Raw genomic sequence first — 17,772 nt, forward strand, 5'->3', positions numbered from 1 at the left:
AGCCGCGCGGGGACCTGCGGCGCACGCGCAGCCCGTCGGGACCCGGAAGCGGGGCGCCGCGCGGCCGCCGTCCCGCCAGGCTCGCGGCCGGCCCCACGATGGCGCAGGAGCCGGGGCCCGCCTCCTCCGCGCTGCCCGCTTCTCAGACCCTTCTGGACGATCTGCTCCAGAACCTCTACGACTTTGGTGAGTGCAGGGCCTCGGAGCCCACGTGCAGAGCGGACGTGAGGAACCGAGGGTCCGCTCTGCGCCCCAAACTGGGCCGGCCTCCGCCCTCAGGCTAAAGGTTCTTGAACGTCGAGCACCCCTCCGCTCGTCCAACCTGGTTCCGACACTGGGTCCGGCACACACCCCCGTCTGAGATCACCCTTCTCTTTCCCACGACTGGGCTCTGTTATGTTTCTCTTTATGAATCAAACCTCTCAACTCGTCCCTGAATGTGGAAACCAGCCTGCTTCCTTGTCAGAAGCACCAAGGCTTTCAGACTTAATGGGGAGGTGTCCGCGGGGCCTCGGGCTCTCGAAAGGTACAGCAACCCCTTTTCACTCATTCCGAACCTTTGAAAAGTTCCCTTTCCCCACGCCAGTCCCCAGACCCATCCGACCCTGTGGCATTGGGGCTACCTTGTCTCGTTGGGGCCTCATCCTTCAGTGTGTCCCCTGCCAAGGACTCCAGAGAACGTTTTTACATGAAGCTTTCCACGACCTTTTATCCATAGGTTGACCAACTTAATATGCCTTACGCCCTTAATCTTGATTGGGGAAGAGGAGAATTAAGAAATCTTAACCTTTAATATTGATGGCGGGGGTGGTATGTCTCAGTGGTAGAGTTCATACTTAGCATGCATGAGGTCCTGGGTTCCCAGTACCTTACTTAAAAAAAACCCCTAATCCTCCTGTCCCTCTCCCCCCATAAAATTGGCAGCCACCTGGCACTTCAGTAGGGCGGCAGCCCTACGCACTCTGATGAACTTGCTTCAGGAAGGTGACATCCCTTGTTCATGCACCAAAGATGTCAGTAGGCATTAGTGCCTTTAAAGGCCAAACATATTTCTTAAATTTGTAGCATGATGTTGCTAGTTTATTTTGGAGACAACTGCACAAAATTCTAAGCTTATTGAAGAATAAAAGTAGTAGGCAAAAAAAAAATTGAGAATTTATCATATAATGCATGCTTTTCATGTACTTACTCATTCAGTGTTCACAACAGTTCTATGAAATAGATGGTCATTAATACCATTATTACAAGACAAATCCCATTACTGTAAAAATATGCACTAGAGGTTAAAAAACTTGCTGGAGTTCACCCAGCTAGTAATTTACAGTTTGTGGGTTCAAAGCCCCAGACTTGGCTAGCTGCATTCCCTGCACTTGTATTGACTTGTACTGTGGACAAAGCATCTCTGTGCCTTTGGGAATATTGGAAGACAGAGAAGACTTAGTCTCTCATGTCAAAAAGTCCTAAGGAAAGGGGCTATCCTGCAAAATCCTCAATAGAGTTTATGTTAGCACAGGCTGGAAATTATGCCGGGACCTCTGAGGGCATGGGCTGTATCTGCTCCTTTTTGTATCCCTAAAGTCAAAGTTCAGTCGACTGTTGTACGTATTTATTGAATAAAAGACTAAGCAAATAGAAACAAACAGAAATGATCAGCTAATATTTAGAAAGCTCTGTGATATTCACACTGAGTGATGAAGCCTAGAATTCTTGTCTTCAGAACCTTTTCAGGTGACTGGTCAGAGTTTGAACAGCTAAAGAGAGGGACAGAGGTTTAGTAGAAAATAAAGACATTCAAATTAAGCCACTTGTCTTAGGTTCATCTTAATTCATAACTGAAAGGAAATAGGAAGACTGTGGTACCTTCCTGTAACCCTAGGAAGTGTTCAAAAGAAACACTGGCTGCAGTGTCCGGATTCCCAGTTCCTGGGATATTGCCATGATGATACTTTTAGTAGGACCAAGGTGAGGACTAAAGGAATTGTGCTAAGAGTCCAAGATATAAATATAGTTACCCAGGAAAAGATGCATTTTGGATTCTGCACATTGTGCAAATACACCCATATTTGAAGAAAAAAAATGTTTTTTTTCTTCCTCTGTATTTCTGGGTGTTTATGGCTGGGACATTAGGTACACATGCATTCCTGTGATTTGATATCCTCGATACCCAAAATGCAAAATATTTGTTTTTCCTTTTTGTGTTTGAACACCCAGGAGAGACAGAAGATGAGGCCAAACAGAGAAGGGTCCGGAAGAAAAGAGAAAATAAGAAGAGTGACATGGGGGCCCTGGCGGCCTCGGCTGCAGAGCCAGCTCTGCCACCTGGATCCGCGGTGAGAGGCCAGAGGAGGAGCGCTTCCAGCTTCTTCCAGGAGCTCAGGGAAGAGCTGCAGTGTGCTCCCGCCATGACCCCCGGCGGTGTCCCTCCGGGACCTGGAGCCTCTTGGGCTGTGGTAGCTCCCTCGCCCCTGAAGAACAACGGGGGGCAAGTAGAAGTGGTGGAATTTCATAGCAGAAATAAAAAAAGAAAACAGAAGCCAGATCAAGATGAGAACCCAAAGGTAAGAAATCGGTGTGTAATCCCTGATATTGTGGTATTAGGTGAATATCTACCGTGACGATTCATTACAGCCACAGGATACGGAGTAAAATCCATCCTCAAAGGGAAGAAGTGCATGGGACAATGTCTGAAGGGAGCCAGCTGTCCCCTCCCAGTAGTAGAGTATATTTCCCCAGCAGTGATGTATGCGGCACAGGTGAAGTGTTACCAGCCAGGGAAGCTCGCTCCAGCCTGTGTGTCCGAATTTTCACAGAGAGTCCAACCTGTAAGCATGCAGACTGACCTTAGTCACTTGAGCACTAGACCCCCAGAGAAAAAGTAGATGTTCACCATAAATCCAGCCCCCCCACCATTAGTATAAACAATCTGGACACACTTGGTGGAGCATAGCTCAGGCCTTAGCTGTGCAGAAACACTCTTACCAGGCTGCATTCTAAGTGTTCAGTTCCCAGGAGCCAGCCAAGGGCCAGTCACGGGAACAAGACTTTCTGGGGGATGTGTGGGGTTTGATCAACCCAGGCCTGCAGAGTTAACCTTTTCACGCCCAGAGCAAGAAAACCCCATCATTCAACTACTTCCTGCCACTGTTCTAGACACTGGGATATAGTGTGGAACAAAGCAGGCAAAAAGTGCTTTCCATTCTGTTGGAAAGCAGCTTGATTTTGCTGAGCAGCAATCTCAGACTGAATTTGTAAGTCTCACTCAAAATTCCGTCCACAAGAGAGGTGTGGAGGCTCATTCAGGCTTTTTTCACAAGTTTTTGTCAAATTCATTGCAAAAATCCAGATACTGCATCTCTGTTGAATTCCCCATGCCCTATAAAGTTTTTGTCTCGTAAAAAGAAAAGTGGATTGTGTTAGTTCCCTGGGCTCCTGTACGGAAAGTTTTTCTTTTCCAGTTCTGAAGGCCAGAAGTCCAAAACCGTGATGTTGTCCGGACCACGCTCCCCTCTGAAAGGGAAGAATTCCTCCTTGCTTCTCCCAGCTTCTGGTGGCTGCATAAGTCTGAACTCTTCCTCTGTCTTTGCATGGCCTTGTCCCCTGTGTGTCTGAGTCTCACATCTCCCGCCTTTCTCTTACAAGGATACCTGTCCCTGGATTTAGAGCCACCCCAAACCTCAGATGGGTTTCATCATGAGATCCTCCACTTACTTACACTAAAAGGACACTTTTTCCAAATAAGATCACATTCACGGATTCCTGGAGTGAGAGCACAGACATATCTTTTTGGAGTCCACAGTTCAACCCACCACAAAGACAGGCTTGCAGGTTCTTTATGAGCAGGTGAACCCAGGCTAGTACCCAGTGTTTACCACATCTTTTCTATGAATTAAGTACCACTTCCTGTCAAGCTCTCCAGCATGTCTTATCTACCTTTATTTTAGGATTCTAGATCAGATTTCCAGCTCTTACAGTACTGCAAATACTGAGCACTGGGAGCTATTACAGCAGACCTGGATTTCCTCGGCCCTTGTAGCCAGAGCCCGCAAGCTGGCCGGCTAGGGAGCTGTGGTGAGCCACAGCGAGCTAGACAGATGTCCCTGTTTTCTGTGTGGGCCGTGATGAGGAAGGTTGGAAAGCACTGCTCTGCAATACAGTTCTGCATCGGGAGACCTGAACTGACATGAAGCATCTCGGCACCCTCCCTTGTTTCCTCAAAGGTCTCTGTCTTCAGTTTCCTCTTAGACTCGCTCGTGCCGCTCTTTCTAGAATGGAACGTCTTCCTAGTAGAAAGGACAAAACAGTTGGCATTGAGTGAGCCCGCATCTCCCCGCCCCTTAATAACAGAACACGCGCAGCAGGCTGTTGAATTCCTTTTCTTCCTGCTCCAAAGGCCCCCTTTTCTGTTGTAGTTGGCTTTTCTCAGGACCTTCAGCTCTTTCTCCAGTCTGGACTTCCTCACCTTAACGAAAGTTATTAGCTCTCCTAGGCATTCTGCCCTTTTCTCCTTTTTACAGTGTGTCTTTTGGCCGAGGGAGGGAGGAGGCAATTAGGTTTATTTATTTATTTAAGATTATTATAATTTTTTAATGGGGGGACTGTTGATTGAACCCAGGACCTCGTGCATGCTAAGCACGTGCTCTACCCCTGAGCTATACCCCCTCTTCCCCTTTTCAGATGTGTCTTTTGAAAATGTGAATGTGTCTGGCTAAGGAGACAGAATGCAGACACAATAAAAACCCATTCGCCCATAAAGAGACTTTAGAATGTGGACATTGCAACATATAAGTAACTACAAATGAATATAAAGCTAGTTATTAATGGCAGGTATGCTGGACAAAGACTAATCAGCGGGGAGCAACTAGGACACTTAGTGTTGTGGGACACACGTGGGCTGGTGACATGGTGACAGGGGTGGTAAAAGAATTTAGCAGAGATGGAGGAGGAGAACAGTAAAGGAGTTCATTAGATGACGCTGCCATAGGCAGCAGCAGGCCACCAGACGAGAGGTGCCCGTGTGAGCCCCGCAGGCCGGTTGTTGGGGTCTTCTATAAGGTGGGGTCACAGGGTGCCTGATCGGCTTGTACACAAGTCTCTGCTTAGTTGTAGGTGAGGTAAGAGGTTTAAGGTCCGTGAAGGGGTGGAAGGATGTATGACTGTGATAAGGTGGAGACGTGAGTTGAAACAAACCAGCCCGAGCTATCGTGAGATCAGGCATGGCCTAGGGTATTAATTTGTTAGGGCGAACACGCCCAGAAAGGAATGTACTTTATCTGTTCAGGGATCGCAGGCAGACATCTGCGAGCCCAGGAGTAGGGGTCCTTGGACTCTGAAGGGTGCCAGTCGGCCCCGCGTACAATGCTGTGTGAAGACTCTGTGTGACATGGGGAAATATACATGCTGTGGCCCCTGCTCTCTGCGAGCTTGCAAGCCATCATAGGACATTTCAAACAGACGTGGAATCAGCAAGAAATAAGTGATAAAATAGTGATAGTCTCCGTTGATCAATTCTGGAATCAGCTGGTCGGTCATCTTCGAAGTATTCTTGAGAACACAAGAGGTGCTGAGTAAATCACCTTCTTTTCCCAGAACTTAGGCTTGTGCCGCAAATAATGATTAAACTGCATTGTGTATTGAGACAGATTTTCGGGGGTGTGTTATGGTGATTTAGAATAAGAAATAGGTATTTGGTCTTTGTCTCTGTTTCTGGCACTGAGCTTCTAAAACCTTTGGGCTTGCAAAACAGAGCGCGGTAAAGGTGTTGTGTTAGTGGAGGGACTTGGAAAGTATCCTTCAATGAGGGCTGGTACTAGGAGAGCCACCCTTGTGATCAGAGGGTTGGAACTCGCGGTCTTACCCCCTGACCTCTAAGGAGGGGAAAGGGCCAGAGGTTAAACCAATCACCAGTGGCCAGTGATTTTACCAACATGCCTGTGTCCCGAAACCTCTGAAAACCTAAAAGGACAGGGTTTGGTTTGGGGAGTGTTGTTGAAAAACCAGCTTCTACCCCGAGAGCCAAATTGAGACTCGGAGGCAGAGTTTTGGGAGAATTAAAAAAGGTCATCTTTATTGCTTTGCCAGCAAAGGGGAGTCACAGCACGCTAATGACTCAGAGATGGTGAATCCACCTTGGGGTTGGCGTCCTAGGATTTTATAGGAAAACCAGATGGAACAGAAAGGCTACAATAATCAAGGCGTTTTTCTGGGGCGCTGTATTCGTAATCTTGATGAATCCACCTGGCGTCCCAGAGAAACTCTGGAGGGTCTGTTCATTCTTTGGAGGCTGTCAGCCCGTGACCACCTTCCTGGAGCACAGCTTCTGGGTTAAAGGCTAAACTATTCTGGGTAAATAATGTACAGGGAGGGGAGAGCGTCGTGGGAAGGTTGGGGGCTGTTTAGCACAAAAATATTCAAGCAAGTGAAGCAGAGATGGAGGTTTGTCAGAGAAAAGAGAAAAACAAGTTACAACACTTTTAGATCAGAATGAATCAGCAAAGAGCTTTAGCATCGGGGAGGCCATTGGTTAGTTAGTTTCCTGCTCTTTAGGAGCTTCCAGGCTGGTGAGCACGTGCGGCTGCCAGGAGAGTGGCGCGCAGACGGGGCGTGGAAGCCCGCCGCCCCTGCCCACACACCTCACCCTCTGCCTCTCTTCCATCTGGCTGTATCCCAGTCTCGTCCTTTTATCATCAACTGGTGATCTAGGAAGTAAACGGGTTTCTTGAGTTCTGTGAGCCACTCTGGCAAATTTGTTGAACCCAAGGAGGGGGTCATGGGCGCTTCCAGTCTGTAGGCGGTCGGTCAGAAGCACAACAGGTAACAGCCGGTGCTTGCTTCGCCCCTGAAGCATTGTAGGACTGAGCCCCTAACCTGTGGAATCTGATGCGGTCTCTGTGGACGGTGTCAGAATTGAATCATGGAACACCCAGCTGGTGTGGGAGCATTGCCTGCTGGATATGTGGGGAAACCCTCCTCGCTGCTCCGAAGTCGGCGCCCAGAATCCCGTTGAATGAACTTGTCTGGGGACTTGGCCACCATTTATATAATATTTTACCCGTTACAAATATCTAACCCATACATAAACTTCCTGATCAGGTCCCATTTGTAAAGCTGTGACCAGAGAAGTAGTTTGACAAGAAATAGTAGGTAAGAGGCCACTTACTCGTTTATCCCATGAATAACTGGGTGCCTGCTATTTGCCAGACCCACAAGATCCCACAGTAAACAAGATAGAATCCTCACGGAGTGTGTCGTCTGTTGTGGGACACAGAGAGGTGGCCTGAATGGGGACATGGTGTGCATGGGTCAGGTTGGTAAAAGAATTTACCAGAGATAAAGTATGAGAGTAGAAAAGGAGTTTATTCGGGGTACGCTGCCATAGACCCCAGGGGGCCACACAGGTGAGGGGTGCCTGTGTGAGCCCCAAGGGCTGGTTGTTGTGTTTTATAAGGTGGGGTCACAAGGTGCCTGATCGCCTTGTGGGCAAGTCTGACTGGTTGTAGGTGAGGTAAGAAGTTCAGGGCCCGTGAAGGGGTGGTGGGGTTGATGACTGTGAAGGTGGAGAGGTGGGCAGAAAGGAGCCAGCCCGAGCTACTGTGAGATCAGGCGTGCCCTCGGGTATTCGTTTGTTAGAGCAAGCACGCCCGGTAGAGAATGCACTGTATCTGCTGAGGGATCGCAGGCAGAGACATCTGAGAGCCCAGGAATGGAGGTCAGTGGACTTTGAAGGACGTCAGTGGGCCCAGCACCCTTCACTAGTGGAGTCAGGCAGAGCCTGGCTGAATTACTAGTATAGTTAAAAACGCCCTGAAGGAAAGAGAAACAGGGAGAGCCTCCTTCAGAGCCAGTGGTTGGGAAATCTCAGGGAAGTGACTTTGGGTAGTGCTCTGTCAAAGGAGGGAGAGGAGTCGTGCTGGCAGGGAGGAGTGCATTGCAGGTGCCCGGAGGCCCCGAGAGGCCCGAGGTGTTGGAGGAGCTGGGAGGCCGGTGGGCGAAGGGCAGAGGGGAGATTGGTGACAGCTGTCAGGAGAGGAGGCCAGCCCCCACCAGCTTCTGGGGACAATAGGCGGGGCCTTTGGACTTCAGTTGAAAGTTCATGGGACACCACCAAAGAATTGTAAGCAAGGGCAAGAAGTGGATCAGCGGTGAGCTGAGTGAGGAGTTTCCTGCAGGGGCCCGGGTTCAAAGTGGAGCGGCCCAGACTTGTGATTTGAGGACTGAGTGGAGGAACCCACTCTTGAATGAGTGCAGGGCTGCCCACGAGGAAGAAAATTCCTGTGCTCTTAAGAGAGTCAAGTGCAGGTTAAAATGATCTAAGTATTATCTGGCCCTTAGAGTATGTCTTGTCAGTGTGATTTGTCCACTGTGAGCGATGGTCCACCTCTTGAACCGTAGCTTCTTCTGTGGCCTACAGAGAGAAGAGATGAGGAGGGCAGAGTAGAAATCCCAGAACAGTGTGCCGTAGGTCAGAGGAGACACCTGGGTCTGCGGCCACGTAGACTGACCGCTTCTGAGCAGATAACGAATTGCTAAATAAATCTTCACCGGTATCTCCTGGGTGCTTCCTGTGTTCTAAAAGTGATTATTTCCATTCATTAATGAATTCCGTGTCTTATTGAATCCTCACAGTGCCTGTACCGTCTTCATTTTGCAAAGATTGATGCCTAGAGAGGTTCAACTATCTGCCTACATTTAAATAGTCACCCCGCTGTCCCATACCTGCAATTCCAAAGCCCCAGAGCTTTGGAAAGCACAAGTCAGCTAGCTTTTTTTAAGTTTGGTGCAAATGTACTTGGCAGCAAAACCTGACCTGGACTGATAGGAGGCTTCGGAGTTATTTTTGTTGGTTAATTTGATGTGAATATCCATAGGTGTTGCTGCAGAAACAGGAGCGTGCTTAATTACGGCTTGTGGTCTTGGACGCAGCTGGAAGTGGCACACGTTACTCAGTATATTCCGTATATTCCCAGTATTACCTTTCCAAAATGTAGACGCTCCTGGATTTTCTCAGAATTCCAGATAAAGGATTGTGGTTGTGGAGTAAGTGCTGGAACTCGGGTGCTGGAACTCGCCCCAGGCTTTCTGGCTGCAAAGCCGTGCGCCTTACGTCTGCACTAGCAAGAGGGGGCGTAGGCTAGGTCGCCTCTTTGCCCTTGGAGGGACAAGTGCACTGCGCAGGAACCTTCCCCAACACAAAGACATCGTTTCGGGTTATTGCCCCAGGTTCTCACTGCCTTCATAGTCTCCGCAGGATCCAGATCGCTCCCCAGGGCTGCCCTGAAATCCTCCAGGCTTCGGTGTTGCCCTTTAATTGTCCTGCACCCTCTGCTCTTCAGTAGATCCAGTGTCGGATAAGTATTCGGGAGACAGGGGTCTAGTTGGATAAGACATGAAAACATTTCTTTCTATTCCTATAAGTGCTGGCATTTTCAAAAGAGGGTGTTTATTTACTTAGCTTCTCTCTAATTAGACTAAGATTGGACGGTGTAACGAATAGAATAAAAATCTTATCAAAACTCTAATCAGCACAGGAGAAAATACTTCTGGTCAGCAAGTCAGCGCGTCCCAAAGTTCATTGCGTGAGCCTGTGGACTGGCCACCTGCGCCTCCTCACCCCACACCTTTCTCCCCAACTGTTCCTTCTTTTTGTGGCTTACTTTCTTCCTTGTTGCCTAACAGACAAGTTCTCAAAATCTCCAGACATTTCTCTCTCTGATGTATGGGACAGTCAGGCTTCATGGGGGGTGAGACGGCAGTTTCATGACAAGTGGTCCCTATACCTCAGTGGTTTAAAGGCAAGTTAGCTCTCTTCCCTTCATGTGACGTGTTGGTTGGGACTGGCGGGGGCAGGGTGCTGTGGTCCACACCAGCCTGATCTAGGGACCCGGGGTGATAAGGGCTCCACCATTCAGAAGGTTCTTAGTTGCTTTGGGGAAGGAGGGGGCTTGATGAGTGTCTCCTAAAGGTCCCACGTGCAAAGGCCATACTTCCCTCTGCTCACATTTCTTCGGCCAGAGAGTCCCGTGGCCATGCCTGACTTCAGGTGGGCAGCAAAGCCCAGTTCCGTGTGCCTGGAAGTAGAGGAGGACCCCACGTGGCCTGTAGGCAGTAGTGCCTGCTGCCCCAGCGAGGACGAGGGAAGAAGACAGGGGGCCACCGATTGTTTCTAAATCAGGGGATGCATTATGAGTAACGTACTGAAGTGGTTTTAGGGCTAAAAATACTTATTAACAGAAACAGACTCACAGACAGAGAAAACAAACATGTTGCCGGAGGGGAAGGGGTGGGAGGGAGGGATAAATTGGGAGTTTGGGATTAGCAGATACACACTACTGTATATAAAATAAACAACAAGGTCCTACTGTACAGCACAGGGAACTACATTCAATACCTTGTAATAAACTATAGTGAAAAAAATATGGGGAATATATATATATGTATAATAAACATTATGCTGTATACCAGAAACTAACACAACATTGTAAACTGACTATTTTTCAATAAAAAGAAAAATAAAGCTAAAAATAGAAATTAAGTTAGATAGTGATCGGGTCATGCTAATAGACTCAGGATCATGAAATAACTAGCAAGGAGTTTTTCCCAGGTGTTTGCTTTGATCGTAAAGGAGGCTCTGTTGCTGGACCAGGTTGCTTGCTCCATGCTCGGCAAGCCAGACGCCAAGACGCCGCGGTTTACAGCGGAGAAAGTTTATTCACAAGGCAGCCGAGCGAGGAGACGGGGGAACAAGTCTCAGATCCGCCTCCCTGAAGGCAAGGGGGTTGGGTCTTTCTGGGATGCTCAGGGTGGTCTTAGGCATGGGGAAAGCTGATCGTAGGTGGGGGACGAGGTGAGGCCGTCGGTGTTCTGCGCAGGCACATCTGGGATGCAGGCTTCTGCAGGCTCACAAGTGGAGGCACGGAGCGCGGTCTGAGGGCGGTGTCCCAGCCCTCGGGCCCCCGCAGGCCGTTCGCTGGCCGCCTGTGCGGGTCCAGTTTTGGGGTCGCTGATCCCGGCCCGCGTGAGCGGGCTGCACTGGGCAGGAGCGGCTCCCAGCTCCTGTGAAACAGCTGGGCTGCAGGACGCTGGGCAGGGGTGCAGTTAAAGCGAGGAAAAGAGAAAGAAAAACAAGAAAACTTAGAGCGAGCTGCATCAGGAAAGGCAGGTCCCGAGCCAGCGGAGGGGCTCTGACAAGCCGGTCCCCTGTCGTTGCTCTGCAGGACGAGCTCAGGAATTCCTGTTAGCCATCACGTCTGGTCACCCCGGGGGCACGGTTTCAGATCAGAACCCAGGGCCTTTCTCAGAACCACATCAACAGCTGCAGAGCTAACACGGTTCTGCTGAGATGTTCACAAGGGGCTTGGGAACACCAAGATACAGTGTCCAGCCAGGTGCCCCGGGGCCTCCACAGCCCCTCAGCCCGGGCGTCCCCATAGCCAGGCTGAGCAGAGGCCTGTGACCAAGGACTGGCTGTTCTGTGGGGCCTGTGCCGGGGCGGTCAGGGCATCAGAGGCCGCGTGCCTCCCCTCTGTGTGCCAGTTGTCCCCAGGACCCAGGACTTTGGGCCTCACCCAGTTGGCCCAGAATTGCAGTGTGTAAGTCCTCTTTAGATTGTTATTTCTCATGCTGGTCGATATTCTAGCTACAGGTTTGCCTAGGGCATCACCAGTATTGCAAGAGAGCTAAAGAATTTCCACTCAGAGGAGCTTAATTACCATCACTTCACTAGATGGGTGAGAGGGAAGAAAAGAGAGGAAGAACTTTTTAAATATTTAGAAAAGGAAGTCGGTGTTACCATGGGATTTTGGAGATCTGTGAAAGGCATATAGTTTTTTTAAATACAGAACTTGTATTGGAGGATTTGGATATGATCCTGACATCATTAAGACTTAATCCGTTTGTTCTGCAAAAGTGATAATTACTGTTTATCACGTGCAGTCGGTCCATGCGCCTGCCATTGGGAAAAATACCCTAACTTCAAAATAGAGTAGAATTTTTTCCGGTCATTAACAAGGAAATAAGACTTTCTAAGGTAGGTATATGGAAGTACTTCACACAGTGTCCCCCATGTCTTTTTTTTTTTTAATTTTTCATTTTTCACTGAAGCTCCGTGTCTTAATGAAGGCGTTTGATTCTGTGTAATTCGTGGTCGTCTGAAGAAAATCACAAGCATAACAAAAGCCAGGGATCTCGATAAAGTAATGTTGCCAAAAAACTGGTCTCTGTGCCCTGATAGCCAAATTGAGAGTCGGAGACAGAGTTTTGGGAGCAAAGAAAAGAACAGCTTTACTGCTTTGCCAGACAGAGGGAGTCGCAGCAGGCAGGTGCCTTAAAGACCGTGGTCCGCCTTGAGGTTTTACAGCAAAGGTGCTGACAGTCAGGGCATTTTACAGGGCGACAGTCCTCTTGACCTCAGTGAATCTTCAGGAGGAACTCTGAGGGTCTGTCCCTTCTTCTGAGATTGTCAGCCTGTTTTCTCCTTCTTGGAGCATAGCCTCTGGGTTAAAGTCATTCTCAGTAAAGAATGAATCGACCGACAGTTTCCGCATCGGGGAGGGCGGCCTGTTGGTTTGCTTTACACTCCTTCAGTATCAGGACAGTCAGCCTCTGCAGCCCGGCCTCTGTTCCCCCCAGTGTCCCGCGTCGACCTGTCACGCTTGACCCCTTTTCATCGTAGCAGCCCCGCCCCGAGAGGGTAGTGCAGGCTCCTCCTGGAGACCGAAGCCATCGTCTGGGGGACAGTCAGTGGCTGAGCCACACACCCACGACTCAGCGATGCGGGAAGCCAGCGTGAGCTCCCGCGTGGAGAGGAGCCCGGAAGCAGCGGACCGCAAGGTGCACGCCCCCTCCCTCCCAGCCCCCGCCCTGCGGAGCCGGAGGCCGGGGCTGCTTGTGGGACCCTGCACAGCCCGACCGCCCGCTTCCTGTCGTCCAGATTTGGGGGCTGCTGTTGAGTGACCGCTGTCTTTGGCCGGATTTAACAGTACAGTTTTCCTTCACATCCCAAACTTCTGGTTAAATGTGTGTGTTGCTAACCACAGCCGGGGGATATATTGATGTAAAAAGTCACATATTTTGAAGACCTTTGCAGTTTCATTATTTTCTATTGGAAATTATAAACCCAAACGCCACCATTTGTAGAAACCTGATGTTCCTGAAAAATTTTCAGCTCAAGAGTTTGTTAGCCATTATTCTGATGGCTGGATGGGAGGAAAGAAAAGAGAAAGAATTATTTAAATACGATTTTTTACCCTCTAAAATCCCTGCTGAGATAGTTAGCCTTTTCTAAACCCCCCACCAAACAGAATTTTCCACACACGGTGCATGAGATACAGACAGTGGTCTCTCTCTTAACTGTCTTTTCTTTTCTCTTAGTTTCTCATCAGTCCCTTCTTAAGCTTTCAAACCTTAAACTTATCTTCTCTATTTTTCTTCCATTAGCTGTTTCCCAGGCTTTTGAGTGATGAGCACGTGTTATTGTTTGGTGTTTAGGCACCTGGGCCAGTTTGAAGGCTTTTAAAAACATAATTCCTCTGTTGGTTCCTGTGTTGATGTAGGAACAGAAACAGATGACCTTAACAAGAATTTTTTTCTTTTCAGACCGAAACTAGTATCCTTGAGAAAGATGTGGATGTACAAGAATTTAACTTAGAAAAGGTATGTGTTTTGAAATTACTAATTCTTTTCCGCTTCATAAAGCCAAAAATGAGTATGTTCACATGTCCAGCGGTCGGGGAAAAGGTTAAGCAAATCACACTGTGCTTACCTGACTGAGTGTTGTGCAGTCATTCACAATTCGCCAGTTTGTGGCCACAGCGTCTGTGATACGATGTCAATAAGAAAAGCAGGGATGTGTGTGTGCTGTGGTTGTAACTAGGTCTTAAAAACATGTGCGAAAAAAGACAGGAAGTAACTCAACGGCCAGCAGTGGGTGTTGTTTTCTCTTCTACAATATTGTGGGGTTTTTTGTTTTGTTTTTGTTTGTCTGTTCGATGAAGGGGAGGTAATTAGGTTTATTTATTTTTTTCTGTTTGGAGGAGGCACTGGGGATTGAACCCAGGACCTTGTGCATGCTAAGCACATGCTCTACCAGTTGAGCTATACCCTCCCCCTACAATAACATTTTAAAGAAGGAACTTAGATCTGTGTTTGAAGCGGCTGTGAAAATGGGTCTCCAAGTGTGAGTAGATATGTCAGGAGAGGTGCTTCTAATTATTGCCTTTACGAATAATAGCTTGTCTTAGGGTGCATCCTAAAGTACTCCACAGCTCTGCATGTAATCCTAGTTTTCTTACTAATTTGTGCAGAGATAAGTCTTTGCTTCAGCTGTCCACGTGGTCCACAAGCATGGGAGGACGGTGTTGTGAGGTTAAGGAACTTTGTAGGAAGCCTCCGCAAAGCTCTGAAACCGCCCAGGGCAGAATGCTTGCGAGTCGTAGCCGCTGCAGGTCATGAGGACACATCAGAGTGCTGGGTGCGCGGTTCTCCTGGGGCCGGGCTTCTTCTGTGGAGCTTTCGGAGGGCCCCCTGTGTGACTCCACTTTGTGTCTGCAGGCTCGTCTGGAAGTGCACCGGCTTGGGATCACGGGTTACGGAAAAGGCAAGGAGAGAGTCCTAGAGCAGGAACGCGCCATCATGCTGGGCGCTAAGGTGAGGGCTCCTGCCTCCTCCCGCAAGACAGGGCGCAGGACAGCGGGGAGCCCCGGGCAAGGCAGGGCAGGGGGCGCCGGGAGTTTCCGCAAAATAACAAAATGATAATACGTGTCCTTTTGCATTTCAGCCTCCCAAAAACAGTTACGTGAATTACAAGGTTTTGCAGGAACAGATCAAAGAAAAAAAGGCAGCAAAGGAAGAAGAAAAGAGAATGGTGGGTGTGGTGGCCTTTCCTGTACTCTGTTTAACCAGAACAGAAAGCTGGTTGCAGTTTGCCACAGCGGAATTCCCGGTGCTTGGAAAGCTGTGTAGACAACAAATCTGGAGTTAAATGACCATGCTTACCACTTCTTTAAGTCAGTTTTGTAATACCAGCCACGTAGTCTGGCTTATTTACATGAAAGTTTTGCTTTGAAATAGCAAACTCCTGTTCAGCTGCTGGGAGCTGCTCTGATCTTTTTCTGGTATCTGGTCATTTTTTGGCCTATTACGTTGTACAGGACTCAAGGGTTTATGAAAAACCACAAGGCCAGTAGATTTTATAGTCTCCCTTTCACCTAAAATGGAAGATTTGACATTTCTACTGTCCGCTTTCTCCGAATTGCCTTTCACATTCCTCGAAGGGTTTTAGGATGAAACTGAGTCTGCTGTGTTTAACATGCCTCCTTGAAAAAATGCTGAAAATAAATGGTATCTCTGTGGCTTTCGGTCACCCCTCTTGCCTTTTTTCCTAATCTCCATTATCCATTACTGACACGTATGTTTTCTTTAATTCTGCAATCAGGCCCGGGAGACAGATATTTTCAAGAAAAAGAGGAGGAAAGGGCGCGACGACGGGTGAGTGATCCTGTCAGGTACCGGGATGGGATGACTGGGACAGGCCTGCTTTTGTATTTTTGGGCCTTGACTGTGTGTGGCATTAGCCTGAGTCCTAATCAAGCCCTGGAAGGGAAGACAGGCTTTAGCAAGTTGCCCGACGTCAGACAACTCCCTGAGGACTGAGTCCGGAAGCTCCAGTCGCCCATTGTCAAAGACCAGATGCGCGCGGTGACTAGAGGAGAAGTCACATCGATTTTCCAGTGACGTGACTTCTGTCCCCTCCTGGGAGAGCCTGCTGCTGGGACAGCACGGTGTGGGGCTCTGACATCCCACGTGAGATCGGGCACCATCATTTGAATAATGGGACATTGATTCTGCGGCTCTGTGCCTGTTTCTTAGCTTTTGTTCAAGCACCCTCTTCTCCGTCCTCGAATTACTGCTTCAGAATCAACTCCCCTAGTCTTAAGCCTTTTCTTGGACCCCTCGCGAGTGTGCGCGTGCCAGAGTGTGCTCATGTGGTCTGGCTGTGTGTGTCTGTAGGGGGCCCGCTGTGTGCCGGGCACACAGGTGTCTTAGGTGTTGGGGGTTCAGCCATGATGACATTGAGAGGGTGTGATCACACTGAGGCTCCCTTCTGCCCTGGGGGAGCTTAGGTTGCAGTGAGGGAAACACACCAAAACACACAGACAGATACGGAAGGGGGTGTCAGGTAGTGGTATGCTTTGTGAAGAGGTTGAAATCAAGGCATTGTGAGAGAAAAATCACTGGGTGGGCTGGCATGACGTTCTAAGGAGGTGACATCTGAGTTGAGGAGTGAGCAAAGAGTAAAGATTCTCTTCGACAGCCTGCAGAAGAGATCTGGTACCAGAATATTCAACATAGAAGAAACCAGTGCAAAGGCCCTGAGGCAGGAAGGCAGTTGGCACATTTCAGGGAAGGCCAGCGGGGCCGCGGTGGGGCAGGCGGCCATGCGCGGCAGAGGACCAGGGGTGTGCAGGAGCAGACCTCGGTGGCCTGGATGGTGGTGCTGAAATCCTTCTTTATAAGCTTAATTATACACCTTTCTCCCACTTTAAATGTAGGAAATCCAAAAAGAAGAAGTCGGCTCCCAGTATTTTGTCAAGTGGGCGGATTGGACAGGTTGGAAGATTCAAAAATGGGACGTTGATTCTGAGCCAAGTCGATATCAAGAAGATAAATTCTTCCCGAGTGGCTCGGTGAAGCACTCCACACACAGAGAGAGACGGGAAAGTGCCAGCGCGCTGCAGCCGGCCCGCCACGTGCCTGCCCGAGTACTCCTGTTTATTTTACATTTCATGGACTGCTTTTGTATTTTTGGGGGGAAAAACAGCAGATCGAAACAGCAGGATTTCCAGCCGCTGAAGTGTCTGATTTTTGGTGACGGCCACGTCAGGCCGAGCACAGTGCAAACACAGAGTAAAACGGCCACAGAGAATGTGCGCAGTTCTCCAGCGGGGCTCGCTCTGGTGCCCTTGCACTCGTGTTTTGTGCATTTACTTATAGGTATTTCATACTTTCACTGACTTTTAGATGCTAATCATTAGCTTAAATTGCTTTTTAATTTTCTAAAAAATGATTTAGTGTCACTAAATCGTGAGAGGACCAAGAATGTGGAAATTTGTCAGTTGTTTCACGGGAAGAAAAGCAGTTTCAACATTGAGCCTACCTAAGGCATGTAAAAGCTCCTTTGTAAGAAGTTGTGTAAATAAAATACAACTTTTGTGGTAACTGTGATGATCCCTAGTGAATAACAGCACAGCTGAGTTTTACTCACATTCTCGTACCTACATTTAAGCCATGTTCTCTCCTTCAGAGTCATCACCCTGGGCAGACATACATATATTTTTTACTATTGCCCTGGCTAGGAGTGTCTGGAACTTCCCGAAATTTGTGGCTTGAAAAAAAAAAATCTTCAATGATGGTTAATCAATGTTGGCTTTTTTTTTTTTTTTTTTTTTGCCAAAAGAACTCAGATCCAAACTTGTAAGTTGACTCAAAAGGCATTGCCATTGTTCAGAATATGTTTTGAATTGAAGCAAAATTGGAATTTGGGTTTTATTTTCCAGGTTGATTTTGAAAGGCAGTACTCATTAGGGTATATTTTTTGGCAGTTTTTAAGAGTAATTTTTTTTAAAGATGTGAAAGATCCCAAACATCACACAGCCCCGGGAGAAGTCTCAGGAGCCAGAAATGACCTGCTGGAGTGGGTACCTGATCGGCTTAACTCCCTTTAGGGACAGAGAGCCGGGAGATGCAGGCGGCTCCATCTCACCCCACCTCCCATGAGCC

At 48.6% G+C, this 17,772-nt stretch overlaps 2 protein-coding genes across 2 annotated transcripts in view; one reads left to right on the plus strand and one right to left on the minus strand.

Moving 5' to 3' along the window:
- The window catches only part of GNPAT (glyceronephosphate O-acyltransferase), a 30,075-nt gene extending 29,416 nt beyond the window's left edge, over window positions 1-659 (minus strand). The window contains exon 1 of the mRNA XM_072970962.1: window positions 624-659. Coding sequence (XP_072827063.1) covers window positions 624-644 — 21 coding nt within the window. The 5' untranslated portion in view covers window positions 645-659. The remainder of the gene's footprint in view (window positions 1-623) is intronic.
- On the plus strand, window positions 23-17,211 carry FSAF1 (40S small subunit processome assembly factor 1). The gene is made up of 7 exons (XM_006212361.4): window positions 23-186; window positions 2,212-2,558; window positions 13,591-13,647; window positions 14,545-14,640; window positions 14,771-14,857; window positions 15,428-15,480; window positions 16,545-17,211. Exons 1-7 carry the CDS (start codon window positions 99-101, stop codon window positions 16,681-16,683), a joined length of 867 nt encoding a protein of 288 aa, XP_006212423.2. The 5' UTR covers window positions 23-98; the 3' UTR covers window positions 16,684-17,211.
- The last annotated feature ends 561 nt before the right edge of the window (window positions 17,212-17,772 follow it).

This window comes from Vicugna pacos, chromosome 11 (genome assembly GCF_048564905.1).
Source record: "Vicugna pacos chromosome 11, VicPac4, whole genome shotgun sequence".
Lineage (NCBI taxonomy): Eukaryota > Metazoa > Chordata > Mammalia > Artiodactyla > Camelidae > Vicugna > Vicugna pacos.